The 23,257-nt window shown below is 41.3% G+C and overlaps 1 protein-coding gene across 4 annotated transcripts; it reads right to left on the minus strand.

The window, feature by feature from the left end:
• Positions 1–1,420: 1,420 nt before the first annotated feature.
• Positions 1,421–22,232, minus strand: prrc2b (proline-rich coiled-coil 2B). Of its 4 annotated transcripts, none has more exons than XM_086152105.1 (31): positions 22,084–22,232; positions 17,865–18,042; positions 17,574–17,751; positions 17,326–17,428; positions 16,274–16,337; positions 16,021–16,164; positions 15,240–15,553; positions 14,938–15,062; positions 14,684–14,847; positions 13,448–13,526; positions 13,166–13,334; positions 12,400–12,739; positions 12,097–12,284; positions 11,459–11,660; positions 11,147–11,351; positions 9,013–11,046; positions 7,363–7,526; positions 7,071–7,186; positions 6,839–6,980; positions 6,489–6,565; positions 6,101–6,388; positions 5,829–5,915; positions 5,525–5,711; positions 5,332–5,429; positions 5,124–5,251; positions 4,788–5,028; positions 4,473–4,640; positions 4,242–4,321; positions 3,995–4,076; positions 3,629–3,838; positions 1,421–1,893 (listed from the first exon to the last, which is right to left on the minus strand). In XM_086152105.1, the coding sequence occupies exons 2-31, from the start codon at positions 17,977–17,979 to the stop codon at positions 1,726–1,728; spliced, it is 6,660 nt and encodes a 2,219-aa protein (XP_086008231.1). In that variant the 5' UTR covers positions 17,980–18,042; positions 22,084–22,232; the 3' UTR covers positions 1,421–1,725. The 4 variants fall into 4 exon arrangements, with proteins under 4 accessions (XP_086008231.1, XP_086008228.1, XP_086008229.1 ...); XM_086152102.1 differs by having other exon boundaries at positions 11,147–11,369; XM_086152103.1 differs by having other exon boundaries at positions 16,021–16,177; positions 16,272–16,337.
• Positions 22,233–23,257: the final 1,025 nt, after the last annotated feature.

The following is a 23,257-nucleotide window of genomic DNA, read 5'->3' on the forward strand; positions in this document are numbered from 1 at the left end:
GTGAAACACTGACGAAGATAAATCATAACATTTTGTAGTGTCATGAAGCATTATAGTAAGCATTTAACGAGTTATGACATCGGCAATGTGACTTTGAAAACGGGTGTCCATTACAAAAACAGAGGGGTTCCAACAGCTTCACATTTTAAAGAGAATAAACACTTTAAAAGTCCTTCGTAGTCTGCTGGAACTGCAGTGCTCTGAGGAGGAAGAGGAGGAAGGAAAAACAAAACAAAACAAAACAGAAAAAAACCTCAAGCAAACATTTTAATAATTCAACACACCAGTCTTAACGCTTCCCCCTTGTAGTTATTTTATTTTGGGAAAATGAAAAATGATTTGGACCCTGTTTGTAATAACTGTTAGGCTGCTTTTATTGCTAGTGCCACTTCAGAGATACAAATGCTGGAGTCTAAAATTGAGTTCCTTTACAACGTCTCGCTGCAAGGTTCAGTGGGACAGGAAAGGAACTAAGTCTTTCAGGAGCCCTAAAAAAACAAAAGAAACAAAGAAAAAAAAAAAAGCCATGTTTGAGGATGCTAAAATCATTTTATGTCACACCCTCGAACGTTAATTCATTACAACCCAGAAAAGAGCAATAAGAAAACTAACGTGGGATCTTTTACAGCAATCATGAATGCTGCATCTTCTACCTCCTCTGGCAAACTTCACAATGAGCCTGAAATTGTTTCCAGCTTGGGTGACAATATCCACACAGATAATGGCAGCATTATGAATGTCGAGGTAAAAGTTCAGTCTTTGTGAAATGTCGCCAGGTAGGAATCCTGCAAAATGACACACGTTCAGCACATCACATGCACACAATGTTCCCAAAGGAGCAATATCGTTTTGGTAGGATGTCCTGACGTTTCTGTTACGGTTTACATCCAGGAGAAAACTGAATGACAGAGGGTAAAAGCAAAGAACAGAATTTTAAGAAATAATCTACAAATCTATGCCGTTAAGCCACAGTCCATGGTTGGGTTAAGAACCCAAGAAGATGCATTTCAAGGTTACAGGCTGCACGATCGCCATGTTGACATGCAATGATGTCCACAAATTGGAGTTCTCCATTTTTCTCATTTAATTAAAGTCCATTTCCAATAGGATGAATGGGTAATGACTTTGAACATTTATCAGCAAAAAATAACAAAAAAAAGTGCCCCGCTGCATTTTTAATTTGTTTAAAAACTCTGAACAAACTTTGCTTCTCATGTTGAGTTATTTCAAGAGTCTGCCTGGTCTTAAAGGCAAAAGTCCATTAACAGGGAGGAAATACAGTTTGGCAAAAAAAAAAAAAAAAAAAAAAAAAAAAAAAAAATGGTATGAAAGAAGGAACCATCTGTCTTTTTAGTTGACTGCCACCCCCCCACCCCCCAACACACACACACACTTCAGATAGAAACACAATAAGCAGGAATATTTTTTTTCTTTACCACTCTCCCCGTAAAAGTGAACTATAATAAATTAAAGAGGACCTTGAAGAGATCTGCTTAAAAGACTGTTTGTGTCTATGTATATATTTATATATATTTATATATCTCTATACTTGTGAAATAATAGTGTCCAAGTCTGACAGTTCAACAGGGGTATTTCATTACATCTGCATGAGTGCCCCTTGCATTGGTGCCTTTTGATAAGGTGGGTCTCAAAAGGCTCAGACATTGGTCAGGGGGCTTTGTGTGTTTGTAGGCTGGGTGGTGATGAGGATTTTAAGGTCCATTGTTATGCCTTGCCCTCCTCCACTTTGACAGCCTGCGGTTTGATGGCTCCAGTGCGTGCTGGTTTGGCTTGCCCTGTGGAGGATAGGGGCTCCTGGAGTTTGCTGGTCATGCCCCCGGGTGGTGTCTTGCCCTCCCCCACGACTTTCCGTACTTCTCGAATGGTTTTACTCTGCACAAAAAAAGAGACATATTCAGACCATAATTCACTCATGAATTAACTTAATGTATTGTCACCTTCTTCAAATAATAGCCTGAGTCATTTTTCGGAAAGTTTTTCAGAAAGCACAATAAATTGAGCCATATGTTGAATAATGAGTTGATTTAGCTTTAATTCTTTTTTAAAAGGCAATTATTTACGAAGGTGATGATATGCACATTTAATGAAGTCTACGACAAAAACGATAACAATCATCAATTACCACAAAGAAAGCATTTAATTTAATTTCACAAGTCAGTCGAGTTTTAACAGGTTCCTAATGGTAAGTCAAAAGAAACGTAAAAAATTGGGAGTTATCACTTTGTCAAAATTTATTTAACACATGGCCAAACACTATGAAACGCACTAAAACTTTTTAAATTTCACATTTTCCAGCTCGGTCACTATCCATCAGCTAGCCAGAGTGGCTGGAACAGGAAATCCAAAATCGTGACAAAATAAAGGAACATAAGAAGGTAACATGAAGACTGTAGAACAAAGGACAACATTAACACGAGTGAAAGGCGTAGGTGACAGCAGCAGTATGTCCACTCTCACTTTTCTACACTACAACCATACACATTCACAATTTTGCTAGTTATAATTGAATGAACAAGCAGGTGCTCAGCTATAGGTCATTTTAAATAAAGGTGGCGATAGATTCAGAGAAAGAAAGCAAATAGTTATTTAAAGCCATGACAATACAGAGATTAATCAGCTAATTGCTTGTAGAATTTGAACTACTGTCTGTATGTACTATTCACATGTGTGTATGTGTGCATGTGTGTGGGGGGTAAGAGCATACCCAGTACTACCATGATCCTCAACATAAATAGCCCAATGCAACAGACTGGGAAAAAAAGGAAAACAAAAAAACCTTCATCTAATATGAATTACTTCCACTGTCATGTCAGTTTTGCAGTATTTAACAACAGAAATGATACAACATATGACAAAATATCCTCTTAGCTAAGTACATCTTAATCATAAAAGCAACCTGTAGAGGAAAAGGGAGTATTATGACATACTGTAGTTTCAAATTTCATCCCAAACCCCACCTGTAAATGCACACTAAAAGTGCTATCAACCACATCAGTTCTCCAGCACGACTTGCCTCCATCACACTTGGGTGGTTTTCCATTACTTCACAGTACCTCCTCAATGCGGGTGGGGATGTCACAGCACGACAGTGCGCATTGCCGTTATTTTATACGCAACACTAAACAAACAACGAAAGAAGAACGTCGAAGCGATGGTGTATTTGTTGTGCTGTCTGACTTCTTGTCACAAAACGCACGAAAAGAGTCAGAGAAGGCTGCAGTTGTCAAGAGAAAGCAGCCAATGCTAATGTGTGCTCTAGCAGGTTTGTTTGATTTTTTTTTTCCTCATGTATGGTGGATTTGCTTCTAGGTTTGAGTGCAGCACTCAGACAACATCCTCTGGCCAATCAGTGGCTGACATTCATTTTGAAGTTGCATTTTAGTGTCTGCTTGGCTCAATTGGAACCTCACCGGAACAGGTGCTATAAAAGTGCAAGGTGCTTTTGTGTTTAATCGAAACACTAAAAGAGCATGAGTCGAGTCGTGCTGGAACTGTGTAGCGCCACTCAAGTAAAATACACACATTTGAAATACATGAAAAACAATGCGATTTGAAAAAAAGAAAGTTGATTAAATTAAATTACCTATATTTACAGTGGGTGGCTCACCTTCATGCCATCCTCTGACCCTTTGACTGGGGGCTCAGGGGCCGAGGGAGGGGTGGAGTGGGGAAGGTCACGACCAGGATTAGGGTAAGGGGGGGAGCGGATGATGACAGGTTTGTTGACCTGCATAACTGGTCTCTGGATGGGGTTAGGGAAAGGGCCTGTGGTGGGGGGCCGCATGTGCATCACCATGCTGCCTTGAGCAGGCGGGACCTGTTGGCCATGGAAGGGGAGGTTTGGGGGAATATAATTGAATGAGCAAAGAAAAACAAATGAGAACACAGTTAGGACTCAGTGCTTTTTTTAAGCCCAAAAATGTAACTTAAATTTTCAGATCGTGCTAAGAGACACGATGTCTGATATAAATACCTGCTGAGTGAAGTGCGTGGGCAGAGGTCCTACAGGGCCACCAGGACCAGAGGGCTTGCCACTTGGACTGGCAGATCCCGGTCTGATGAAGACAATGAAGAAAGCAGATAGGTTGTAGTTTCTATTCGATACTTAAATTGTGAAGCAAATGTTATATTTGCTGAAAGGATAGAAGAAAAACTGATAAGTTGAGAATGTTAAGTGTCGCTAACATGCAAATTTAATTTGTGCCGAAACATTCACCCACCTGTAGGATCCTCCAGATATGCCAGGGGAATGATTGGGCTTGTCGGAGAACTGAAAACCTTTCATTTCCATCTGTGAACCCTGAAAGTGTAGCAGTGACAAAGACACATTGTCAGCCCACAACGACTCTAATGCTGCTTGCAGACTCTGGCTGTACTGTTTGTCTTCGGATTGTACGGATTTATAGTCTTATTATTGTATTAATGGCTTATTAGAACACAAAAGGTCACACCTCTCGACTGCCAGTCATGACGGCAGGCTGGGAGCCAGGAGGCATCATTCTGCGCGGGGCTCCTACAGACAGATTCTGTCCTTGCTGCAGCTGGATGGATTGTGGAAGGATGAGATGTTGTTGAGCTGAACCATAGCGTAGCTGAGATCCAGGCAAGGGCATGGTGACCTGGTGAAAGCAATATTCTTTATGTTACATTCATCCATTCATTTTCTCATAATACCATTAAAAGACAAAGATAAATGATACAAAAACTGCAAAAAAAAAGGTCTTTCTCTAGCTGCCCAGACAATGGACTCCTCGCTATCTACAGACCTGGATGAGTTGAGAGTCCATTAACTGGGAAGATCCCATGCTGGGTCCCTGGTTGAGTTGGCTGTCATAGACAAGCTGCTGGCTGCCATTCATGGGCTGGTAGTGTGAGCCTGACTGAGGCTTGACTATGTCGGAGGGCTGCATGCCCGGGAAAGCAGAGTAGGGCCCCTTGAGAGGGGCCCCTCCTGACAGCACCATTGGGCTGGGCTGGGAAAGGTTGGGATGCATGTATACCTGGGACCTAAGAGGAGAAACAAAGATGGTAGGAAAATGAATTAGCTCAACTTCTTATACGTCCTTTTGTGATGATGCCAATATTCTACTCTCATTTATTACCTGAAGGGTGGCATAGAACTGAACATTTCTTGGGACTGTGAAACAGGTAGACCTCCCCGGAGACCCAACTGAGCCTGAGCCTGAAGAGATGTATGTAAAGAGATCGGAATCTGCTGAGCTGCTGCCGCCTGAATGGGTTCACAAATTCAACATCATGACCATTTTGAAAAGAACATAAACAAAGGTGTCGGTGTGTGTGTGCTGTTACCTGTTGGTAGGTTTGCTGTTGGGTCATTGTGGGTGGCACGAGGCGTGGCTGACTTGGAAAAACATGACCATCCAGATACAGTGGGGGAATATGATTACCTAAGGAAGAAATATGAAAGAACAGATATTAAATTCTTTGCAATATTTCAAGCTGCCCTGAATTTAGAAATTTCATATTTTGTTGTAGTTTTTACCTTGCATGGACATGGAAGGTGCTACTGATGCGACAGGCATTGGTGGCATAGAAACCCCTCCAAAGGAACTGTAGCTTACTGATGAACCAACGCTGCAGGGAGGTTGAACACCAGAAGCACCTCCACCTGGAGAGCCTTGCTCCGGAAGAGACTGGGAATTCTCCCAAGCCTTACGTGCAGATTCCATCTACAAAGAATAATTGCGGCTTATCAGCTTGGCACTTCACTTGTTCACTCAAAACTGACTGATCCCTAGTTATACTCTTGCAGAATTGTTGTATCAGTTGTAGCTAGTTACAGTTACCTTAAGAGTGAGGTCAGCACTGGGGAAAGAGATGGGGTTAAGGTTGATGCCAGGCTGCAGGTGATTGGTACGCAGCATGGGGATGCTCTGCTTGAAAACAGGCAATGAAAGGAATGACAACAAGTTGTCGAATTAATGACACGTATACCATTTCATCAAAAAAACAAAAAAAAGCCAAGACATTCCATTGGTAGAGGGCCTTTCTTTTTTACACTCTAAAGGCTGCTCAATGTTTCTATTCAAAACACTGCGGAGAAATGAATTTCACTCACATTGGTGGTAAGAGCATCCTGCAGCTTGTTGACAGGGTTGGACACGGGAACTGGGGTAGAACCTGGGGGCAGGCTGAAATCAGAGTCTTTGGCACTGACGCCAAACTCAATAGGGGGTACAGGAAGCACAGTGTCCACATGGAGATCCACACCGTTGACTGGAGTAATAGGGCCTCCCTCTAGCCGATCAACATTTTCAGAGCCCTTGCGATGCTTCAAGGAGCGTTCATTTCCAATGGGCCCCGGTTTGTGCTGTTCTTTACTCTGTTCTGGACCAGCATCAGAGTCCTGGTGGAGAATAATCAGCAGGCACTTCAATTCAATAAATAATGTGGTACGAGATATGAATATTTTGAGGATATTTTAATGAGCAACTGTACTGTGGTACCTCAGAGTTGGGCTCGCTCCCCGTGTAAGACACCTGTTTAGTCCATGAGTCTCCCCCTGAGGACTGCACTGAAAGAGCTGGGGAAAAAAAAAGTAAAGTGCTGTTTGTCAAAATAGTCAAAGTTTTTTAATTCATTGCGAAATTGTGCTCAAGAAGCAGCCTTACACAATAATCCCTCAATCTTCATTTAAATCTTTCAATTTTGACCAAAACGACTTTGAGTACGGTGCTGATATTAAAACACATTGTGGACTGAACCTCACCCTCGCACTGCAGTCTATTACCAATTTCATGTTTATAAAATACATAGTTTTGTCATCTAAAAACAAAACTAATATAGTCAGTCATACCTGAGCTGTTTGTCTCCCAGATTTCGGTTCCCAGGTTATTAGAGGAAAGCACTTCCTCCGGTTGTTCAATGCTTATGCTTCCCTGCTTTTTGGCAAATCGTGGAGGTATCTTGGAAGCGACTGATCTGCTCTTTACAGGTACCTAAAACATGTCAAAAAAGGGGATTAGTTAAAAATCCCCTGACAGGGATCACAATTACACATGACTTGTCTGCAACTATGTTAAACTTACAACAGCTCCCTGTTCCTTCCTCCTCCGGTCATCTTCCTGTGGGCGTCTTTGCTTTTTGGACAAGGCATCCTGGTAACCATCTGCATTTGAAACTGGTCCTCCAGAATCTCCGTCAACTGGAAAACAATATTTCAATGTTGATAAAACTACAAGCTGCGTGTAATTTATCTCCTGATGAAAGACCAGCACACAATGCCAATAATAAAAATGCAGGCTGACACATAATAATCAGCAAAATTGTGAATTAGATCGTTTTTGAAAGACAAGAGATCAATGCCAAGCCCTAACTTACTTGGGTAGGTGCTGAGCTCATACTGAGACAGATGTTCAGCTATATCGCCTTTGACAGATCCTGGTTTCAGGTCCTTGTCTAACTTCTTCCCTGAGGAGTCAATGGGCTCCCTCTCCTCTGGCTGCTCTATGCTATAAACTGGGCCTGAATCATCAGGGCTCCTGCTGAAAAACATGAGTGAGACACAGAAGTTTCTACCTGTTGCGCTGAGTGATGCTAAATATTTCAAAAATTAAAACAGCTAAAACAGTTCCAAACTGATTACAATATAGTTGATAAATAAACTAACAAACAAACAAATAAATAATAAATTTATATTACACACTTATCATACACAGTAAATTAGCCTCAACACAAACATTATGGATACTTACTATAACCTCAAGATGTAAAGGACAAAGTCAATATTCTATCACTATCAGATAATTAAAATATCACATCAAAACTGATAATTAATGCAATTTTCCATCTTATGACTACATAATTATTTAGGGTCATTAAGAGTGTAAGAAATATGTCAACAACCATTTTTGAGGAGTCAATGTCCTTGACTTTTAACTGCAAAAATCAAAATCAGTTCATCAGTGAGTTAAAGAGGGCTTTTGTGTCTCTCACTGCTATCAAAATCAATGCATTTAACTAATACTGCTTTCTTGATACAGATGTTTTTGAAATGTTTGTGAAGCATTATGCAGTTTTATTTTCATGCAATTTCTACTCTGCCCTTTAATTTAAATATTTTTGTGGCACAACTAGACATTTATTTAAAAATGATGTTACAAAAAAAGCAGTATCCAAAATAGAGGCTCTAATTTAGGTAACATCTGTAATTATTTTTTGTTATATTTTGATAAATTGAGGCATATCAGTTTAAAGCTACAGAAAAGTATTTCCTTTGCTCTCAAATAATGGTTGCATTATGTGAGAAGCTTAAAGAGAGCTCTGAGATGATAGTGAATAAAAATCTTAAATTCTCAAAGTGAATGGGCTCATTTACGGAAACAAAAACAAAAGAGAACAAGCAGAAAGGGAATTTCTCTGTTGATCCCCTGAGAGTAAGATGGGGGCGTATTAAATCTGTTCAAAGTCTCAACGCCCTTTCACAAAAGACTGCATGTTGGGGGAGGAAACAAAGTGTGCAAAGTGGTGGAGCTCAATATGTGCAACCATAATTGTTGGTATGCTGGCATCCAATGACTATGATCAAGGTGAAATATATCTACAAAGCCCGTAAGGATTCTTTCATCCGTCTTATAATCGATATCCCTCTAAAGATGACACGTGTATTATTGCAAATGCAACGCATGTCTTCTTGCATTTCCAATTCATGATGTTGCGGATTTTCGGATTTCAAGGATTTGATTATCATTATAAGTTATTAACTATTAAGTGAAAGCAACTTTACGAGAGTTCATTCTATTAAGCTATTGTTGAGCCTGGTATACTCTTAGAAATCCATGTTAAGAAAAAAAGCACACCCAACAAACTACCACACATACAGTTCTATGCATGCAAATAAACAGTAGTTTGGGAACAAGTGCACCGTATCAACTTCACACCAAGTACTACGTTCAACATTTGTTCCTGATACCAAGAAGTGGAAAAAGAGATTAACGCAGGCTTTTAGGTTTGTTCAGGTCATTAACGTACCTCTTGCATGAAGTACCTCCATTCTGCCAAGTATCATTTCTGTTCGAGGCAGCGGAAGGATTTTCAGGTGTGCGTGACATCTTGCTCGTCTCCAACAGTGTGGGCTCTCCTTTCCTGTTCTGCCGGTCAACCAATGGTCTCTGGCTGGAGAAGCTCCTCTTGGAGAGTTCCCTTTTCTCAACAGAGCCAGGTTCACTATGGCAAGAGTCTGAGGGAATATCTCCATGTCCCTGTGTAACAGTCCCTCCACTTCCAGCTCGCTTGTCCCTCCAGTCACCGAAGTCACTGTTGTCTGATCCCGTCTCCCAATCCTCTGCCTGGCCGTGCTGGCCGGATCGCCCGGCAGAGTAGGGGCCGCTGGGCCAGTTGTCATCCCCACTACCTTTGGGACGACCGGGCCAGGGATTTGCAAAGTCCCCATTTACATATTCATCACTCGTCCACTGGTTTGAACCAGGTTCGCGATCTTGTCGCAGACGACGAAAACGCGGGGGTTTGTCTTGCCGTGGTGGGCGCCGCCTCCGTAAAGCGTGTCTGTCAGGGTTGTCGTTGTCAAAGTAGAATTCTCCTTCACGTTCCTCTGTACCATTTTCCATGAAGGAGCCGGTGAATTTAGGCGCGTATTTGAGTGTCTCGCGCTCGGCTGGGGGCCTGCGAATATAAGTGGTCTCCGCTCCAGGGCAATAACCGTTTTCTTGCATGAAGCCACCACTGCTACTGAACTGAGGGCCACGGCCTCTCCATGTAGAAATATCTCTGGAGCCTCCAAAACCTCGGCTGTAATTCCCAGTGGCGTTCAATCTCGGAGGCAACACACGACCACCAAAGCCTCTGCTGACCTTGCCCTTTTCTCTGGCATCTAGGTTTGTCAAATCATCCGTGTATACCTTATTGGATCTCCAAGAGTCTCGATCGGCTTTACGGACTTCTCCAGACTCGGTGTAAGCTTCTCCATTTTCAGATCCCTTCTGCCGTCGTCTCTTGGGCAGTTCCTCGTACTCAGAGGTCTCACTCAATGTCTCACTGACATTGCGCCTCCTTGGCTTGCCCCTCTGAAACTCCTCTACCTTGAGGTCTCTTGGTTGTGCTCGACCTCTGGCTGCTCGCTGAACACCAACAACGTTGTTATACGCTCCCCTGAGACTTTCTCCACTTCGGACACCACCCCGACTTCCGCCTCTGGAATTGAAGTCTCTAAAACCTCGACTGCGGCCTCTACCCGCTCCCCTGACGGAACCAAAGGCCTGTTCTTCATCTATGAAGATCCAGTTATTGCGCCGCGGTGCCTGAGGATCTCGATTTTCCTGGCAATCTCTGGATGACTGGTTTTTGCCATTGTCCCAGGGATTCTCCTTAGGGGACTCATCGCTTTGGGTGCTTGGAGGCCTTTCTGTCTTGATGGGGACCGGGGACTGCCGCTGCCGCTCTTCCAGTTGTTTTTCAATGACGGGCGAAGCTGTCCGCCTGTTGCTGGCAGGCTGGATGTCTTTCTTCAAGTCATAAATATTTGTAAGAACTTCTTTTTCCAGGCGGTATGGGACAGGTTTCTCCTCAGGCTCGGGCTTAGGCTTCTCATTTTCCTTGTCTTCAACTTTCAGAGCTTTGAGAACTGGTTTCTTAATTGGCCCAGTTCTGCGCGTCAAGGTGCGCCCAGTGGTCTCAGGCAGCTGGCTAACACCAGTGCTGGATGAGGAACTGGACTCAGACCACTGGCTTTGAGAACTACTGAGTCCTCCATCTTGTTTCTGGCCTCCATCTCTTTTCCAGTTGTCTTTGGAACCGTCTAAAGTCTCATCCTGAGATTCAGTAGCATCTTTCACAAGCTTGTCTCGAGAGTCTTGTTTTGAATATTCACTATCTGAATGCTGGGACTGGCTCTGATTACTTGTCAATAACCCTTGGTCATGTGGTTGGTGCTCCCTGTCTAATCCTCGGCTCTGGTAAGCATGATGGGGGAGATCATCTTGAGGGTGGGTCAAGCACTCATTGGCTCTCTCTTCATAGGAGTCCTGTTGGGAGCTGGCTTTATCGCTTCTGTGGAAAAGGAAAAAAAAAAATACAAAAAAGAGCTAAGAATAGAAAGACTGAGGCCCGCAAGTGTTTTTTTCTTTTCTTTTTAAACACAACAGCTGACCTGTCATCTGGTTGGCCACTGTCTGAGCTTTCATGCTGTCTCTGGTAAGGTGGAGTGAAGCTGCGCAGAGGGTATCCATCTTGACTCCATACAGGGTAAGGCTCGGTGGAGGGGGTTCTTCTCTCCTGATGCACATTGGGATGACACCCCTCATCAGAGCCAGGACTGCTCAAGTGATCTTGGTGCATCGTCGGTTTCATTATTCCTGTAGAAAACAGTCCGTCTTTATATACAACAAATATTTCAAGTAAATCAGATGAGAATTTAATTTCAGAAAACTCAGTATGAGCTTATTTTTGCGGAAGCGTTCACCTGAAGAGTGGACGGCACTGGGGTAGTAGTCAACGGGCGATCTGCCTTGGGTCATGCGGGGATCCATAAAAGGCGGCATCATCATCCAACGAGGGTCAAACCCGAGGACATGTGGTGGATAGTAGCCACGCTGTGAGTGGCTTGAATTAGAGGACGAGGAGTGACCTGACTGCTGCCAGTGCTGCATTTTGTATACTTGCTCCTGCAAAATCCATTGAACAATTATAGTCGGCACACTCTGACCCCTATTCAAGAATAATGTAACATCAGCTGACTGTAATTATGGAGTTTTTTTTTAATCAGATGGGCATACGAAGGCTTTCTTTTTTCCTTCCTGCTGGCTTTTGACAGTAAATTGCCTGTGATACTATCCTTAACTCAAAGTGAGCGGGCATCAAAATTAAACTAGTCAACATGCTGTGAGTCGTGCCAGTGATGCTGTGATAAATAAACTACATTTTCTTGAAAGGTGAATTTTAAAGTGGACATCAACTTTCTATCCTGGCGCATAGCTGTAAACATGAATTGACAGATCAGACAAGCTTGAACTCAAGTTTGCATTCTTCTGATGAAGCTGCCAGTAGTGCATTGATGGATTTTCTTCATTTGGATGTGGATTACAAGGGGGCACCAATCACCTGCTGCTGGTGCTGTGGTTGTTTCTGAAAACGGGGCGCGATGGGTTTGGAGGAATGACGACCACTGAAATCTCCAGAAGGGGAGGAGGGCTCCTGGCCATCATCTTCACTACTGCGATAGGTAGGGAAGCTTGATTCTTCACGGTAACTATGGCTAGGAGAATTGTCTGAGGGACACTCGTTTATATCTGGAAATCATGAATTACAAAAAGAAAAAGTTTAGAGCTGGCTTGTTAAACTGGCAACATTTGACATATTTTTACATGAATACTTATGACTAAAATGTAATTTAGGTCTTCTTACCTTTTGTGCTGTATTGCCAGCTGTCATGGTGGGCTTTAGTCTGCTCCCTGCTTGGAGACAACGGGACTTCTTTGCCCTCTCCATCTTTCTGGCTTTCCTCTGTCCTTGACGTTTGCCTTTCAGTCTTTCCAAATTTCTCATCAAGCTTCTTAAGTTTTTCTGCACAGGCAGCCAAGCGTTCTTCTCGTGCACGCCTCTCTTCCTCCTCCCTGCGTCTGCGAGCCCTTTCAACTGCCTCTGAAAGCTCAGGCGATACGTACTTTGCCCTGGCCGGACCCTGAGCCTGGCGCTGGTGCTCTTCTTGGTCAGTCAGGGGATCACATTGGATTTTCTGCAGGACCTAGATGTGGAACAGACATTGTCAGAAAGAGGATGGCAATCTATGATGATCTATGGTCTTGAAAACACATGGGCATGACATGAAAATGAAACTATAGCCAAATTTAAATACCTCACAATGTACAGCCAAACTGCTGTTAACACAACCAAAATTTGTTTAATTCATAACAGTTGAATACCAAGAACTTGGTCTCACAGACTTTTTAAGAATCAGTCTGACAAAGCCAGGATCCAATTTCATTGTCAAAACCTTTTCAAAAGTAAATACATCATTATGGTTACTGGGAGGTCAGTGGTATCTTTTTTGGCAGTTGCAGCACAGTGAAAGACAAAGACTTTTTCATCTGTGAACAAAATTATGGGTCGAGCTTCATGTAATGTTATTCTAGAGTAATAGAAGTAAACCACAGAAAACTATATGGCTTACCTTTGAGTCTGTTGAGAGGTATCTGCTACTGATCTTCCTTAGAGACTCCTGATGATGATGTTGGTAAGAGTAACCCTCCTCCAGACTATCCTGAGGGTAATGTACCTCACCTGAACTAAGGGAGGATTGGCAGTCACGATGAAGGTCTCTCTCCCTCTCCCATTCAGTCCTAAAACATTAAGAGTTCAAAGCAAATCCTTATAAATGAGAACAATCCTAGCACAGTTTACCAGTGACAGTAAGTTTTCTGATCGCTCAGGAAAATAAAAAAAAAAATCTCACCACAACTTTTTCTCAGAGTGTTCTTCTTCGTCATCACTGAACTTGAGCTTTTCACTATAATCAACTTCCTCATGGAGTCCTTAAAAACAACAATAAGTCAGAGGAGTTGGGATGCAATTAAAAGGTGCAGTTGCACAGCAGCTTTATACTGGCAGTTCACTTGACTCACATTTGGACTACATTTTGCATTCAGGAGCAAACTGAAATCTGGCATAGGCTAATGACATTACCACTACGTCAATAATTAGCTAAACAGTCATGTGTTTACATGCACTTAAGTAACCCATTTACAGCTGCCCTACTCCAGTAAGCTGATTTCTTACATGCCTGGTAACCAATCTTGCTTTCCGCAACCAGAGGATTACAGAAACCTCATTTACCCAGCCAGATTTCGCCTGCAGAACAGAAATCTCTTGGCAAGGTATACAAAGACTTCAGACACAGACAAAGCTTTTAGACAGTGAAAGCCAAAGCAGAGTGGACTATGGAATAAAAAGCGCATTGCACAGATTTGGTAATCTTCCTGACAATACAATACATATTTAAGAGACTTTGCAAAAATGTTCCATGGCTGCAGCCTGTGACAGAATAAGTACTACCATCACTGCGTTTATTATAAACTGATGACTTTTTTTTTCCAAAGGAATCCATATTTTACAGGCTTCACTTTGTACAAGTTTTGGAGACACTGCTTGTTGAAGGAGACATGAGGCAACAGTCAACCTACCATTCCAAGTTAGACGAAAGGTAAGAAAAAAAGGCAAAAAACAATGTTACATTTATAGTGATCCACAGTTGCTGCTGCAAAAAATGTATTTTATAAAAAAAATAGACTAGACTTATTAAAATAAATTGATTAGACTGACTTATCGTCAAGCTCTAATTTCAGCCATAGTGAACAATTTGGTGAAAAGCCAAGGGGTTTTCTAAATCTGAATGCTCCTCATGGTCAAAGAATTGGGCCTCATGCCAACAGAATGATAATTCTTTTAACCCCAACAGTCAATGCTGGTATCAGCGTTCTGTCGTATCGCATTCGTGTATGCATCAAAATGTGTATGCGTGCATGTGCGTATATGTGTGGGGGGAGGGGGTTACGCTTCTGCAAGTTAAAATGTATACAGGTTGGAGTTTGGCAGTAAAGATCAGAAACAGCTATACGGCAAAAATCAATTCATCATTTAAGTGGCATAACTGTGACAGAGGTGATTCATTAAGTGTTAAAAAAATACTGACCTGCCCATCCATCCTCACACTCATTGTCGAGTTCATCCAGATCTTTTAAGTCTTCTGGGTTAATGATAGCTGGGCGTTGCAGTCTGTCACCAGGCCTGCGGATGGGCTGAGAGGAAAGTCGAGGTGGACCACGAATATAACGATTCTCTCTTTTCACATCACCACTGTAACCAGAGCACATACAAAAAGTTGCAAAAATGTCTAATGGTGCGAGTTTCTCAATGAGAAAATTAATGCTTTATAAATATACCTACTTGACAAGTTCAGGTTTGGCAAAACTCTGTCTAAAAGTAGATTTGCTGTCAAATCGGGCTGGTGCTGCTACAGTAGTAGGACCATGGTCTGTGCCGGGGGTTTCACGTGTCTCTTTTGAGCACATCTGATAAAAGTAGGATGAGACAATGCTATCACTCCAGGAGGCTATTTAGCTTAGAGACAAACAAAAACTCCAAAACACGAGGAAGTTAGCTTAAAAAGATGAGAATTCTAGTTTCAGACTAAATAAACAAACATAAAACAGTTAAAACAGTCTCCAATGTGGTAGAATATAACTCACAAAAGCAGGCAACATATCATGGTAGACAGCGTTCGATGTGTGGTGAAGCTGGTACTGCAGGGCAGTAGGGACGGTTGTTCTACGGACAGGCTGGGCGGGTCGCAGGGAGGGCTCCTTGGGGTCAATACTCGGAGACTGACTTGTTGCTACACCAGTGGAGGTGGTAATGGTGGCAGAGGAGGGGTGAGATGAGGCTGGAGGGGTCCCTGTCTCTCCAAGGGCAGTGGGTTTACCCTCAGGATCAGCTGGAGGGCTGAGGGTCAAGGACGAGGGCTGAAGGTTCCTGCCACCACCTTCCCTCCAGCTCGTCACATCTTTACATGAGAGATGAAGATTTAAGTCGGAGCAATGACAAAGTTTATATGTAAGAAATGTACTGACAAGATGAAATATTCTAAAATGACAACATGGCGATTCTGACAGTTTCAAGGATCCATTTGAGGGTGCAGACAGCAACATAGATTAGTGATGTGTTCATCACTGAGAAAGCCAATACAGAACATCCCAAAAAAACAAATACAAGAGCCATTCTCCCTTTTGCCACCAGGGTCAAAGAGACAGGAGAGGTGGGGATGAGTCAGTGCTCATCATTCAGAAATGCATCACAATTTTGTTGCATGGAATATTAAATATATGGAAATCTCACTCAGGCTGATGCCATTACTTTCTATTAGCTTATTGAGGACTTTCTGACTTATTGGTTCCAAGCAGATGCTTTTGGAGGACAGCTATGAGCCAGCAGGCTGATCCCCACAATTGGGGGCATAAGAACAGAAATTACTTTGGGGGCGGAGGCTTGGTCCGGGCCCATACGACGGATCGAAGCCGCTTCTTTCCTTGCCAGCCCTGTCCTGTTCTCCAGCTGCTTTCAGGGTGGGAAATTCCTCGTGAGAGAAGGGCTGAAGTCGGTTTGAGGCCCTTAAACCTGATTTTGTGGGACCAAAAAACATTAAGAAATTCTCTTTATAGTCTGACTTTGCAAAGAAATGCTTCAAAATTAGGAAAGGTGTTTTAACCCATGTGAGAATACTCACCATCTTGCTCTACTGCTTTTCCATTTAGCTGGGCCCATTGCTTTGGTCCACCTGTGTTTGTGTTCTGTGAAAATTCAGAGTAAAAAATGCAACCAAACAATGGCTGCGTTAGATCGCTGCGATCTTTGAGACCGAAGGAGTCATTATTTTTGAATCTGAAATTTGTTATTCTGCTCACATAGTATCTGAAATAAAGTAAGTTTCCAGTTTCCTTCTGTAATTTGAATTTCAATGTCAGGAAAAAACATTGATTCAAAGCTAGTGGCCAACTTTCTGCAAGTTCACTCGGCTCTAACAAAATGATAGTGTTTGTTCTGGATGATACTGAGCTTCCAACTGTTACTGAAACAATTACTCAAAAACATTAGGGAGAGAATGTATTGATTCAGCGTTTAAAGGACAATTTTCTAGAATATTTAACCTGACAATTTAAAAGAACACATTAAAACAAGATAAATAAACCTAAAATATCTGATTCAAGTGTTTTGTAAATGCTCTCCACTCATGACGTGCTTTCGTCATCTTGTGGTTTCAAAGTGCTTTACACTGGTTTACATTCACTAGTTTACATAAGCACTCACACACCGATGATGACAGGGCTGCCATCGGGAGTAACTTGTGTTTCAGTGTCTTGCCCGTGAACATTTTAACATGGAGACCTAAGGAGCTGGGGATTGAACCCATAACCTTCCAATTGAAGGAGTGCCCGCTGTACAAACCGAGTAGCAGGCGCTCCAAAAAATCTTGTGGCGCTAATCCGAACATGAATTTGACAGAAGGCATACACAACCTTTAAAAATAGCTTTGCTCTCAAGCTCTCAAAAAGGTAGCTCTCTCAAGCTTCAGAATGTTACATCTATCTATCCATATATCTGTATACAGGAAATCTATCTATCAATCTATCAATCTATATATATATATATGAGGGTATATAGAACAGAAACTCAATGCAAATAAAATGACTAATAATAAGCAATAAATAATTTAATTCACTTAATTTCTGCAAAAATAAGCCAAATATCCACTGACTGTAGAGGATTAACCTGACACACCTCCTGATTGGCTACTGGTGAGGACTTCTGAAGATTGGAGACAGATTTCTGTATAGCCAGCTGCAGCTGCAACTCCGGCAGCTGTGGAATTGATGCAACAGAACTAGGGACAAAGTGGGAGAAGTTTATCAATCACTGTTTCTGAATGGGGTCAAACAAAGCTCAAATTCAATCACAGGAATGATAGAAAATTGCAACGAATAATATTGTGGGATGCCTGAAATCCAAGTTGAGATGCCATCCCTCACCTCTTTTGATCGGGTTGTTCCTGCTTGTTCGCCCATCCTGTACCGTCTTTTGGCACAATAATCACGTTGGGATCGTTTCCTTTGTTTTCAGACTTCAAGCTCGGTAGGTGAGCAGGTGGGGGCATGCGCCGGGCTGCGGCCACTTTGCCAAGACTCTGTAAGCCATGTCGTGGAACTACTGAGGAGAGCAACAAGGCAAAGAAGGTGGTGGAGGGGGAATTGAGATATAAAAGAGGACTAAATTAAGGCAAAGTAAACAGTTATTGACAGAATGACACAAATATAGCTTACCTGTATTTTTCTGAGTTTCTATTGATTTCCCCTTGTACTTTTCAAATAGGCTGAGTGAGGAATACTTGCTTTTCCCATCCTTGGACTTGGTTATTTGCCCCAAACGATCGGACATTGCGATGTAATGTCATCGAGTATGAAAATTTTTCTTTGCGCCTCTTCCCAGTGCCTTCTGATTCTAGGGGGAAAGAAGTGAAGCAAGAGCTAACTTTAGTACTGGTGCTTGGACACCAGAAACGCTTGAACACATTTAGACTTATGTTTATTGTCCTCACAATTTTGCATCAATTTTTGATACCATGGAAACGTAAATATCAGAATATGTAAAAGCCCCTTCCTACCCCCAATCAATATGTATCTCTGAATGCATTGGAATGGAAAATTGAAATTATGAAATAATTCTATCACTATTCATCATACTGGTCCTGCTTTCTAAAAGCAAACAATGGTGGGATTAATCTACTGCTGAGCATTTAACCGGTTCAACTGATAATTCTATATTCATTTCCTGTTAGGTATGAAGTTGTCATAAATTGTCATACTGATGTATGGCTACAGAATTTAATAACCGCTTCACATGGTCACCAGGCTGACTGATTTAGCTAATAAAGGGATTATATGGCTTTGAAACTAATGCATTATCTACAAAGGGCAACTCTTATAATTGTACATTCATGACATGACTCCACTGAATAGCAAGATGAGCGCAACTAGGTGTCAACCAAGTGGCAACTAACAGGGGCGGCGGTGGATATGACATTCAAAATGGAAAAAATAACCACAGATGAAAAAGAGAAGCCAGAGATGCACCTGATGCATTTGCCCAGACAGAAGAGGTTTCAATTCAAAATATCTGACACTAATAAAGTTTGCATAGGCACTGTTGTTGCTGGTGTTGGTAACGCTGCAAGCTCATCCAGTTATCTAAGCAAAAATGTACATATGAATGAAAATGTCAGATTTAATTGGATGGCTTTTTTTAAACTCCTGAAACAATATGCCAATATGTACCTATTTATAGAGGTCTCATATGCAGAAAAAATCTGATATACCAAGACAGCTTCACAGACTTACAAACATAGCAAAAAATTTGGTCACACTTTACAGAAAAAATAATCTCTTAATGTTTTTAGCACAAATTGGGGCAGTGATTTTGTTTATCACAAGCCTCAGCGCTGAATGCACACCATAGTATATTACCATTACTGGAAAATGTCAGATCTATCTAAACTGTATACTGTCAGTGGACTGCTGAGGACTAATATAAACTATTTTTATATCTATATTATATGGTTTGGTATGGGTATTATATGGTTTACTATATACATTATATTCTTTATCTCCATCCTTGAATAAAGACCTCCCATATTACAGCCCATTGATGGTTGATGTTATACAAAAGCCAAGCAGTCAAATGTCAACTATTGTCAGGGAGCAAATCCTCATCCATACCTTGTCAGGTGTATTTCACTACTGAAGATAAACTCCTAACCCTTGAAGTTGCCCATCAATTCATCTTTTCATCCTGCTTTAAAATCATGCAATGAGAAGAGTGGGTTGAGCCTTTTCCAGGAAAATGAACAATTTGTATAATTTTCAAAATGTATAATTTTGAAGAAAAATTATAGAATTTGGCTTCGTGGGGTAAAATAGTAGAAATACTACTTCTGACTGGAAATCACAATGCATTATCAGACAGACACGTCAAAGATTTGTGAAAAACTGGGTATTCTCACAAGGACCAAATTTTTGCTATGCGCACAATTAACAATTTTGTCATGTATTTTATGAAAGTTTAACATGCAAATATCATGTTTTATTGAATCCAGACCAACCTCAAAATAGCAAAACTATGTTCCGTTAGGGTACTCCCCTCTCTATTGTTTCTCTTCTTGATGAGATTCATTTGAGCAGCCATGAACACAATAATCAAACTGTAGTGCAGACCAGAGCAATTGCACCTAAACCTTTAGGGGGCTGGTCTTTTTGACAACCTTTATGACAATAGCGTTTACAAGTCAACACATTATTCCTATTTATGAATTTCTGTCCATGATATTAATTCATTTCAAACATTTATAAAAGGTTTGACTGACAGGGTTAGAAGTGCAGTGTTACGTAACAGAGAACTGAAGTAATCATGGAGAAGAATCAGAGAAGTTCTCTGCTATAAGCCTGACTTCCCCCACACTACTTTCCCATTTTCTTGTTTAGTCAGAAACTAAAGTCATGCGTTACCAATGGTGACATTCACTGAAGCCTTAGCATTCACACAATATGAAATTTAAAACTGGCAACGATCCATCATATTCCACAATTTATTCCAACCAAAATGAACTATTAGAGCGCAGGTCCCAGTGTGCAGGAAGTCAGCATCATGATGCTGCTATGTCAAGAATCCCTTCTCTTTCCTGGTTGAAACCCCATTTCCATCTATTCTTTCTTAACACAAGGCGCAGCTACAAAGGGCTAATGCAATATTAAGAGAAATCACACAGAGATAAAATAAATGGGCGAATTTATTACAGCTTTATCTACTAAATCATTAAAAGACTTACAGGATATTATCTGACATGTTCTTATCAACAGTACTGGGATAGGATTTTAAACAAAGGCGCTGGAATTTAGAAATAAACTGACAACAATGCTGCCAACTCAACGAGTCTGAGATTTTGTTTTCAAATACTTGGTCATCTTTTGGCCAGTTAGTTGTCAATCCAGGCTTGGATATGGCTTATTACATGTATTACAACACAAACAATAATGGCAAAGACGTTTTGGTAGCTTATATATGACTGAATTTAACAATCTGTGTTACACATGAATTGCTAGTCATACATTTTGAGTGGTTTATCAGGATCTGAAATATAAACGGAACCAAGTGCGTTATACACTATCCTGCTTTGGAGCATTACTTATGTGAAAGCTTAGAAATGGATGATGCTAAAGGCTACAGATTAGCGATGCCTTGCAGAAAGCCATTTCTAAAATGAATGTGCCAAAATAGGTATGCTGGGATGTTATTTGACACTTAGATGACACATGGTGTGCTTATTGTTTCAGGGACATATAGTTCACAGATAACATTTACTATAAGGTAATAAAGAAGTTCATATTCGTTTGAGCTGAATGCAAGACTGTCGTTAAGCTATGCGAGGCCGCTTACCAAGAGGGCAACATCGGCGTTTTGTTGTTGAAAAAAAAACAGCATAACGCCCTTTCAAATAGAGGTTTACAAGTATTTTGCACTTAGAATAGTAATTTATGTCTTTTTTTCTGCTACAGAACAAATTAATAACTTTCACTTTGTCCAACGAAATTCAAATTCGGAAATGTAAGCTAACACGATGGCATCTAGGTAGCTAGCGTTAGCATTAAAATACACTTTAAAGCTTTCCATCGCACAACTACACATATAAACCACACAAGCAGATACGCGTAATGTTCACCCATACAAGATATTCATCGCAAATGTATTAATATTATCGATTATATAGCGAGCAGCTATTTGTTGTGAGAACTAGATAATGCTAACGCTAATGGCAGCACAAACATGACGACTGCCAGGACACTGAAAACACAAACAGAAGCTGTTTCACACCGTTAAATCAATCCTTCAAAGCGACGCAACTACAAACTAAGATAATTCACAAAATTGTTTCAAAATTGAGACAAAATTCGCGACTCAACCAAAGTGGTAGCGTATGGAAAAAGGCAATGTAAACATCCAATGCTAACGCTAATGGTACTCGTCATATCATTGTCGTTACGCTTTTCGACTCTACCGACATAAACAAGAGTTATATTATGAATCCAAACAGGTCAAATCGGCCCCAGTTCGCAAAGACTGTTGCACGGTAGCTGTTTATTTGGGAAACCAACGGTGGCCAAATAGCAACGGCAATCCTGATAAAACTTCCAGCGTTAGTATTTTCAGAATAAAGCCTGGTGGGCCGGGAGGGGGGGTTCCGTGTACTCTGGTTTGGGTTTGACATTAAGGAACGCTGCGATTCGAAGGGTAATTTTTGGTGTAAAACATTAAGCCCCGTATTATTATATCCAACTTGGCTTTCGGATCGGGGGTGAAGACAGCGATGGGAATGTAGGACAAGACGATTAAAAATGGCTGCTGCCCAGAACAAAGCAACAATAAAATTGGGCAGAGTGGACGACGGGCGAAAATCGAGATTTGGCACAATCGATGACATCCATAACTCACCAATTCAACGACTTAGTGAACCTTCTGAACAAAGACCGTGAGATATTTCCACAAAATGTAGTCTAATCGAACGATGGATGGCGATTGTGAAGCCCAATCTTCATAGGCTGAGCCTCTGGCTGAGCTGTTGCTGGGGTCCTACCCGGCCTGAGAATGAACAGGGCAGAGTGGAGGCTGCTTGCCTCGGCTCTCAGCGTCATACGTCACTAGACGACGCTGACAGGGACGCCAGACTAGCGCCTCCTATCGGTAGTCATGTGCAACTGCAAGCAATTACACAAAGGGAGGGCCTTTCAGCACAAAACAAACTTTGTTTAAATCAAATATCACAAGTATTTCTTATCAAATTCACAATTAAAAATCATTTGTTAAAAAATGTACAAAATCTCTAATCAAATCGATGGCGCATTAAATATAGCATCAGAGACCTCAGGTCCTTCATCCTATCTGCAATCAGATTTTTTTAATACCACAAACTCATTTACTTGATATTGCAGTTTATGCAATATTTGATTTTTGCACTTTTTCCACTACTCCCAATACCTATGATCTCAATCTTTCACCACCTCCATCCATGCAATATTTATATTATTATACATTCTCTCCAGGACACATACCCCACTTGTCATTTCCACAATGTGAGACACATCTCTCTCTCTTTTTTTTTTTTAACAATTTATCCTTTTTTAATCGCTCATGGGGAAATTTGTTCATGCTGGCAATTAACCCAGCATGGATGAACCATGAGCATTTTCTACACATGCTTCCATGCTGCTTATCCTATCCTATCCTATCCTATCCTATCCTATCCTATCCTATCCTATCCTATCCTATCCTATCCTATCCTATCCTATCTTTTTCTATCAGTCAGTATATTGTCATTACCTATTCAAAAAATACCTCCCTATTTAATCCATGATACAGAATTAGCTCCTATAATGCAAAAACTTGCTTGCTACTTGAAAATTAATACCTATTATTCCAATTAAACACGCTATACATATGATTGTATATATCAGGAATGAGTCCATCAGAGGGACAGCACATGTTAGATATTCCAGAGAAAAAGCTGGAGAAGCCAGACCGACATGGTTTGGTCAGTTGGTCAGACAGAGGATAGTGAATATATTGGTAGAGGGATGGAACTGCTTGGCAGGAGGTCTAGATGAAGACC

Source organism: Fistularia commersonii, chromosome 9 (genome assembly GCF_037954325.1).
Source record: "Fistularia commersonii isolate RoL2024-O1a breed Wild chromosome 9, RoL_Fcom_v1.0, whole genome shotgun sequence".
Taxonomy (NCBI): Eukaryota; Metazoa; Chordata; class Actinopteri; order Syngnathiformes; family Fistulariidae; genus Fistularia; species Fistularia commersonii.

What these genes read in the sequence shown, in the direction of transcription:
- prrc2b (XM_086152101.1), bottom strand. Translation starts at nt 17,979, where the DNA reads ATGTCCGATCGTTTGGGGCAAATAACCAAGTCCAAGGATGGGAAAAGC. An exon ending in AAGCAGTAGAGCAAGATGGT is followed by an intron (nt 16,178 to 16,271) that starts GAGTATTCTCAC and finishes ATGTTTTTTGGT; the next exon opens with CCCACAAAATCAGGTTTAAG. An exon ending in GGTCAGAGGATGGCATGAAG is followed by an intron (nt 1,894 to 3,628) that starts GTGAGCCACCCA and finishes TTTTTTGTGCAG; the next exon opens with AGTAAAACCATTCGAGAAGT.